The sequence below is a fragment of the Branchiostoma floridae genome, unplaced genomic scaffold (assembly GCF_000003815.2).
Source record: "Branchiostoma floridae strain S238N-H82 unplaced genomic scaffold, Bfl_VNyyK Sc7u5tJ_321, whole genome shotgun sequence".
NCBI lineage: Eukaryota > Metazoa > Chordata > Leptocardii > Amphioxiformes > Branchiostomatidae > Branchiostoma > Branchiostoma floridae.
The window spans coordinates 50,398-59,433 of record NW_023365803.1 but is presented as its reverse complement, the minus strand read 5'-3'; the positions used below and the strand labels follow the sequence as shown (position 1 = coordinate 59,433).

General features: G+C 42.5%; 1 protein-coding gene across 1 annotated transcript; it reads left to right on the top strand.

The window, feature by feature from the left end:
- Nucleotides 1-8,071: 8,071 nt before the first annotated feature.
- LOC118408673 lies at nucleotides 8,072-9,036 on the top strand. Its single transcript, XM_035809526.1, has 2 exons — nucleotides 8,072-8,433; nucleotides 8,892-9,036. The coding sequence occupies exons 1-2, from the start codon at nucleotides 8,147-8,149 to the stop codon at nucleotides 9,019-9,021; spliced, it is 417 nt and encodes a 138-aa protein (XP_035665419.1). The 5' UTR covers nucleotides 8,072-8,146; the 3' UTR covers nucleotides 9,022-9,036.

The following is a 9,036-nucleotide window of genomic DNA, read 5'->3' as shown; positions in this document are numbered from 1 at the left end:
TACGCCATACGGTCCGCCATCTTGGATTTTGGGCTGATGACGTCATCAAATTAGCATAATTTATGCATATATAATTATGAAAGATATGCTAAATAATAGAAGATTTTATTTATGTTACAAAATAGCAGTAATATAGGAAATAAATATGAAAAATACATTGTTAGAACCAAAAATAGTGATTTTTTGCAAAACTGCCTGTCAGCAAACGGTTGCCATGGCAACACGAAAAAATGGAAAATTTGTCAAACTTCGTAAAATTGTTGCCAACAATATTTTAGGAAAACTCACCAAATTTGGTGGCTTTAGCGTAAGGCGTTCTGGCGTTATAGGGCATCGAAGCTGGCGCAGGCCTCAAAAGCCCCCCCCCCCCCGTCTGAATAGGGTTAACATAGTTCCATCGTACCAAATGTTACTGAAGCAACAAATGTCACACCTGTTGACAAGAGGAAGAATATTTGTTGAATGAAAATGTTATAAGTTAACTAACTGATGAGTTAACTAACTTATAGAACAAAAAGCAAAAATAAATTTTCAAATGTAACGTTACCTGGTGTTTCCTTCACCCATTTCAGGCTTTGAATTTGGTCCGACTCGGTCTGCTAAAGGCGCTTGGCTCCACGGACATTCTTACATGTTGCCTGGTCTGAGAGGACAACATACAGATGGCAGGAATCCATACCAGCTTCAAAGATAACCAAAAAAACCCATAAAGGTGCACCATCTCATTCCAAAGAATCAGATACTTGATTCTAATATGTATATATAACGTTATATATGTAAAGGCAGTATTAAACGGCAGTTGAAAGTGACCACACATATCGTAACACGCAGTGTTATGACTAGGCTGTGTAGACCACAGGATAGACCGACGATGTTGTTCCGATGTTGCTTTTTAATCTATCCAAGCTCTACATCTACAAAGCAGGGCCACACACTGCCAACCTCTCGGTCTCCTCACCCCCTACTCCGTCTCCCGCCTAACATCTCCATCTTGTCTCTCGCCCGCCTCACACCGCCATCGGACCTTGCCTCAGCCGCAGCATTAGCTGCTGCCTTCGCCTGTCTCCCCTCAGCCTGCTCCTCCGCCAGCGCCGCCTCAGCCTGCGCCTCCACCCGTGCCGACTCAGCCTGCGCCTCCGCCAGCGCCCGTGCCGACTCAGCCTGCGCCTCAGCCCGAGCTGACTAAGGCCCGGTTTAGACACAAAACTCTTTAACCGACACGTGTCGGTTAACCGTCATATGACGCTTAACCGACACGTGACGGTTCTCTTTAGACACACCGGTGCGGGCGGGCGGCAGCGTTGCAGGCCGCCCGTGGCGCAGGATACTAGTATTGCGCGAATAAAAATGGCGCATATTTTCGTCTTGCAACAGTTTATACCTAAATACTGTTTATGTTTTTAATGTTTACTAGTACATGTGCATGCAATACTTAGGCTTGAACTCAGCTTCTGTCCTCACCGCACTGGTACATGGTAGCGCAACCCGGGCACGTTAATAGGGTCATAGGAGGGCACCAAAGCAGTCACCGATCGCAGGCCATTCCTCTTGGAAAATTCGACGACGTTCAATGTCTCAAACGATTAGAATGAGGAAAAACATGTTTCCATTGATACGGGCTTGGTAGCATATTATTAGCATATGATCCACGACCTTCTACTACCGTCACCGGTGACGGTTACTCTTTACACACGAGAGAAACCGTCACGGGCCCCCCGCTGAACCGACCCAGAACCAGGTCTGGAGTGGCTCAGGTCGGTTCGTGGAAATACCGTCATACGCCCCTTATTTCCTCTTTAGACCCGTGGCGGTTAAGCGTCATATGACGGTTAACCGACACAGGTCGGTTAAAGGGACCTGTGTCTAAATCGGACCTTAGCCGGCTAAGGAGTAGTTTACGACCCAAAGCATTGACTTTTTAGCCCGACGCCAATACCGTGCGTCGGCGGTCAAATACAGCTCCGATGTAACGCGTCTCGCGTCGGGGGCCGACACAACTGCGTCGGGCATTGCATCGCGTCGGGCATTGCATCGGGCATCGCATCGGTCACTGCATCGCATCGGTCACTGCATCGCATCGGTCACTGCATCGCATCGGTCACTGCATCGCATCGGGCGCTGCATCGCGTCGGGCCTTTCACTGTGTCGAGGATTAAGTCCTTATCTCGGGGATTAACGGATTAACTCCACATGGGACCTTCACACCTACCTGTCAATATTGGTGTGTGTTGACAGCGGTTCTGGCCCCCAGAGTGCATGCGATATAAAACTGATACGCGACTGCACAACCTGACCTGACGTATGTAAACGGACTTTATATTGTTATTTTACCAAACAATTTTAGAAGAATATGAATGAAGAAATTACGGGTGGGTATCAAAATAGGCTTCTCCTCTAGCCTTTGCCTGTTCCCAGTACTATTTCTACAAAGTACCTGCTAACAATCACAGGATTACTCAAGCATAGAAATACACATCCAGAAAATAGAGCAAGAGATTCATATAAACAGAAATACTCTCTTCAATAAAATAAGCAGAAATACCGTTGTAATAGTGATATCAGTCTTGCTGTAAAGCTGGCAACATGTGACAAGTTCAATAACACTCCGAGATAACCTCGCACGAGAATGAAGCAGTAGAAAAAACACTTGACTTCTGTTCTGCCCCGGTAATAAAAAGGATTTTGAATCACCACCTAAGTCCAAAATTGATTTGTAAAAAAATTCCCCCTCCGTGCAAGAATAACTCTCCCAGTGACACCCTATTTAAAGTGGACCAGTCCAAAAACACTTACTTGTCACCCTGCAAGAATGGACTCTTCCAGTACGTCCCATGTAAAATACTAAAATAGACACAGTTCATAAACACTTCAAGGCATGGGCTTTTGTATAATCAATCCTTTCATAAAAGGAATTGAAAATAATGTTCCCCGTGCATGAATGGAATTTTCCAGATTACACATTGTTGGATGACAAATGGCCCAAATAACAAAATCATTTTGAACTAGCATACTATAACAATATAAAAGGGCCTGTTGTCCATTTAATCCCTGGACCAAGTTCCAGAACATTTGCTTTAATCAAACAAGCAAGCTGATTGGCCAGAGCTGTTGATTTGGAGATTTGACAGAAGGTGGAGAAAGCTAAAAATAACTTAGGACAAAAGCGAAAAGAAAATATTATCTAGGGAACCTGCGCTGGCCCAACATCATATACGGATGAAACCGCAGACTTGTGGAGCCTGGTAGAGGATAATTAAGAACCCCATACGGACCTCAAAGGGACTTGAATGAGGGTCTGCATGCTCTTTTCCGTAAGGCGAAGGCAGGCCTTTTCAATTTCCCGTAATTCGCAGTGAGGAGGGAGAAATCTATCGTAAGCAGTAGACAGTCTATTTCACGAAAGGCGCAATCGAGCCTAAAAGTAAAAATGTCACGTAAAGCGTAATTGAGGCTAAAAAGAAGTCCCATGAATTGAAGTCTGCCCTCCCGATGTTCGTTACTCGTGGCGTAGTTGCCAGAGAGTGGTTAAGTTTTGGTGACTGCATTTTTAATTTTAAAGACCATACTTGGATAAGGAATTCATCTATGCTGTTCATGGAATCTTCACACTCAGCGCAACAAGCAGCAAACGCTGTAAGACGTTTTCGTGAATGTATCTTCCATTTCCACACAATTTTCCTCCCTTCGGAACTTGGTGATGAAAAAAACTAAACAGAACTAAGAATCATATTTTAGGATACCCACCATATCCAGACTGTTCCAAAATCACCCATTTGAAAAATCACTTTTACTAATGGCGGTTTAACCCAAAAATGAATATTACCCCCCCCCCCCCCCCACACACACACACCTGTGAAAGTATGGACTCCAGTGCAACCGATGTGAATTTGTACAATAGACCAGTTCGTAACCACATTTGCGTTTTTTAAACCACTACTAGCTTTTCTGTTGTGGTCACACTGACCTGCGGTACATTTGCGTTTCAAGCCCTGATGAACATGTTATTGAAAATCACATTGCTTTCAATGAATTAAAAGTCGATGTCATATTATCAAACTGCATTTATCAGAAAGGGATTTGCAAGAAGTGTTAACAGGATGTTCACTTATGATACTTGGAACAGCATACTATTAGGTAACATATCATCAAGTATACTTCTAACATTACAAGACTAAACCAACCATATACCAGATTTCAGTCTATGATGTATCAGAGTAGTGATATGTATGTGGATAGATATAATCTTTTTTACAGACTTATAATTCATGACGCCTACTGGGGGCACATTCGCGGCCAATCCAAGCCTATTGTCTCCCAACATTCGCGGTACAGAATGCATCGGAAATAGATTTGCAGTGATAAAAGGATGTTCATTTTGATACTTGGGGCAGTATAGATAACGTAATAAAATATACATATCACCTTGAAGCTGAAATTCGCGTTTTGTTGCCGGCATGGTGGAGGCAATGCCTAGGTATTTTGCCACTTGCGTTATTTTTTGGGGGTTAAAAACAAAGTACTAGTGCCTTTGCAAGAGGCATGTTGGGGTTTGTTGGAAACACCGTGACGCATAATGGCGTCAAAGTCTACCATAAAAGTGCCTTCGCACATTGAGATACAAGGCGGTATCTCACTTCACTTGCGGTATGGGTGCCGCACTGCAGTAGCTATAAAGTAGCTATCAGTACGCGTAGTATGCGCAACCCGATCGCAGAAAGCACGGTACTTAATCGTGATCTATGTGTGCATTCGTTATACGGTCGCTCATGATGCGTTGTGTCTGCGCTGTATATGTACGTTATGTACTCGCAATACCGCGATATCCGCGTATATAGAGCAAACATGTAGCGTCTTTATAGCGCAATCGACCGACGTGGGACCACTGTATTGCGCATCCATAACGTTTTGGCCACCAAACTGCGTACGAATGATAGTTTTGTGCATATCCAAAACTATCGGGTATATTTTCGTTTGTCTGCGTACTTGAAACTTTCTGAAGCTTTCTAAAAACGATTCAGATGCGGAACTCACGCGCACTTGAAAATATACGCAGGTGTAAACCCACCTTAAGGTGGGATCACACATGCGTATATATTCAAGTCCGTTTGAGGTGCGTATGAAGCTCTTAGTCTCTACCAGGCCCCACAGGTCACAGGAAAAATAGTGCGCTCCATGTGCTTAATATTTTGTCAGCGAAAGTTGCCCCAAATCGATAATCGTTCTTTTGTGAATGAATCATTTCCTTATTGTTCAGTGTATTGTAATACAAATTGATCAACCCCACAATGTTTTTATTCAGAATTTTGAATCAAAGGATTTCTTAACATCAGATATAACGCCGGGAGGAATGTTCAAAATGTACTCATGATTTACTTTTAGATAAACTGCGGTCAAAATATTTATCAGCGAAATTTCCCCCTCGAAATACAGTCAAAACTCAAAATCTTCACGGCGGAGCATACCGCCACATATGACATTTGCTGACGCCGCCTCTCCAAGCAGATTTATGATACTATCTTATGCCACCGCCAGATCTTGCTTGGATACTACATCCTCCTCTGTATACGTAGCTCTCTGTAGTCATCGTTCCCGGATTTTCTGAATTTAGCGAAAAGCGTTGCCGACCTTCGTGAGCGTTGTCAGGAGACGGGATGGGATTCTCCGATCTCAAAATATTCTATCCTGGACCAAAAAATGGTTAATGGAGCTTAATCCATCCAAATCTAAAGAAGTTTGTTTTTCAAGGAAACGTACCCCTCCCATCCATTCGCCCCTTTTTCTTGGTAACACCAGTATTCAATCAGTGAAAGACCATAAACACATTGGAGTAACTTTAAAGTCCTCCATGTCATGGACAACCCATATTTCTCAAATGATTGCGAAGGTTTCGAAGAAGGTATGTATATTTAACAGTTTGAAATTTAAACTCCCTCGTCAAATTCTGGAAGTTATTTACAAGTCTTTTATTCGACCTTCGTTGGAATATGCCGATGTTGTATGGCATAGCTGTTCAGTTTCTGATTCTCTTCTTATTGAGAGGATACAATACGAATGCTCCCTTACGGTATCTGGTGCCGTGAGGGGGTCTTCGTACTCTTCTCTTCTTCATGAACTTGGCTGGGAAAAGTTAACTGATCGACATTATGTTCATTCTCTTGTTCTATTCCATAAAATTGTTAATGGCCAAACACGGAAGTATTTAACCGATTTATTACCGCCAGAGGTTTCTGCAACAACGTCATACAATCTTCGCAGCAAACGCAATCTCCAAGTACCAGTGTGTAATACCACTTGTTTTCAAAAATCTTTTTAACCGCACTCAACTCAGTTATGGAACTCTCTTGATTCTAGTGTTCGTTTGTTGAGCGCTGCTCGTTTTAAAAGGTATTTGGTCAAATCTGTTCGCCCTGTTGCTGTACCATATTTTAATTCAGGACCGAGATACACCTGCGCTTTACTCACACGTCTTCGCATCGGCACCTGCAGCTTAAACCACAGTCTGTTCATTCGTAACTTAGTTGCGAGTCCTGCTTGCAGCTGCGGATGCCGATGCGAAAGCATTACTCATTATCTGCTTCTCTGTCCTAATTATGTTCAACAACGTACACTCCTCTTAGACAGACTTGAAAACCTGAATATTCCTATGTTAGAATTAAATTCGTTATCTGATAGTTATTTTGTTTATCTGCTACTTAAAGGATCGGCTTTACTGACATATGATATAAATTCCCAAATTCTCTCCATAACTCAATCATATCTTTCCGAAACAAAACAATTTTAAAATTGCTTTTTGACTATCCGTATCATTTACTATTGGTAACATAAGTTTATCCGTCCGTTTCTTTTTAGAATTAGGCGTTCCCGTACCCGTTTCATCTTTTTTGTCCTATGTTGTGTTAACATTTTGTCTAGTGGTGTCTTTGATATAACGTTAAGTCTGTGTGCTTGAGTGGGAGCACCACTATGTTTTGTACTGTATTAATGTTGCAATAAAAAAATACCCCCCCCCCCTCCCCCGTAGACCCTCTTCTATCTGAGTGCCTTGAATTATCAATTATTTGTATACATGAATACGATAATGACTAACTATTTGTACATTATTACATATAACAATTCTCTGAATGCAGGTGTTTCATTATAATGCATCTGATGACATCCTCTGACAACACTGTCTGTAACAGTTACGGTACATCGTACAGTAATTTCAGTGGATGGGACGTACAGATACAGCGATCAATAACACAGCGGTTTTTTTGCGTGCGTGTGCGTGTTGTATTTGACATTTATACTTACTTCTTTGCGTGCGTGTGCTTGCAACGGAAAGCATTTATACGCATCGGGCATTTTGTGAGTCGATACTCTTCTCAGCGACCACCTGTCCAAATCAACCTCTTTTGTCCGGTCCCCTGTGTGGTCGTTTTGGGCAGGTTTTACTGTATCTAGATCTAAGTAAAGTCTAACTTGTTTCAATTTTACAACTACTAGTACAGTCATGGCTACCTCGCTGGTCTCACTTCTAAAAGTATAATCATTAGGCCACAGTCAGCACAACATATGTTCCCATTTTGATACTCTCTCATCATGTTGACCATCTCCGAAGAAGAGATGTTTTTCTTCTGAAACCAGGCGAAAAATTAATGATCGCGTTGATGTGATCCATAAAAATTTAAATGCTGTGGCCTCTCCAAGCAGAGGTTAGGCTCCTGCTGTTTTTTAACGTTATTTTAGTCGTTTTTATCGGGCTTTCTATTTTGTATGTTAACCTTGCGGAGTGCATGCAAAGTAGAAACCCCGATAAAAACGACTAAAAATAACGTTAAAAAACAGCCGGAACCTAACCTCTGCTTGGCGAGTATTAAAGGGTCCTCCTCCTTAGTTACCGTTACGTCGTTTAGAATGGCAAACGTTTTTTTATCAGCAAACTCGCGTCAGTTTTGGGGTTCCAGAGGATGTCATTCATATTGATGATAATCATACAATCAAATAAATCCACATGGCCTCAAGCTCAACACATGACAAGTTGCTGCCTCGACTACTTTGGATTGCCCTGGGAACGAGAATGACCTGTGACCTTTATGTTAATGATCCGTAAGCACCCGCGAAGGTGTGAACTTCTACGCGTCTGTCATGGCATGCGGTTCCGATAATGTCGCGCTATTTCCAGTTTTGCAAGGATGCAAACTCCGCTCAAGTTGACTCGCTGCGCTATGTTATGCCTGTTAGGAGAAACCAGTCACAGTTGATTTTAGCCACCCGAAAAGTGACAGCGACCAGAGCGTGCTTGTCTGGCCCGGACTTGTCCCTGATCGATCCTGCCAATATGGCGCCAATTCCCCCAAGTTATCAGCCGGGCAGCATGGCACGGGCCGACAGAGACCTACATGGACGCTTTCACTGCTCCCTCTGCATGGTGTACTGGAACGCTACCACACGGTAAGTGACTAAAATTCCTCTCCGAAGTTCACAACAGGACCGATTATGAAATTAAAGTTTTTGCAAAATTATAGTGCATGCATGATATAATTTGTATCGCAAAAAGACTAGGGGAAGTTGCAACTTGCAGGAGAAGTTTAAAATTATTACATAGAAAATTTGGAGTCGGTTTTAATCAACGTTGTAGATTTATCATTTGAATGAGTTCTTCTCAATCTGAATGTAGAAGAATAAGAAACATCTGCTCATTCACGGATCATTTTTGAAAACAGATGGTGTCAACAACATGTCGAAGTTGTAAACAAATCCGGGATGCAAATGAGCATGAAAATGTCCGTTACTCGTTTTGATATTCAAATTTATCAAATAGCTTTGAAACTTGTTCCAAACTTTTACGCGATTTGATATTAACTGGCAATTGAAATCAGTTGTTTGAACGTCTTTGTATTCCTGCATAGATCAGAAAATTATAGCCAGGAGGCGACTCCTCCCTCGACTGAAGACGGTATGCAGTATGCAGCCATATTAAACTGCTGGCCTGTGCCATGTCTCCAAGCAGATACTGGAGTGGAAGAAACATGTTCCTGATCAAATACCGGTATG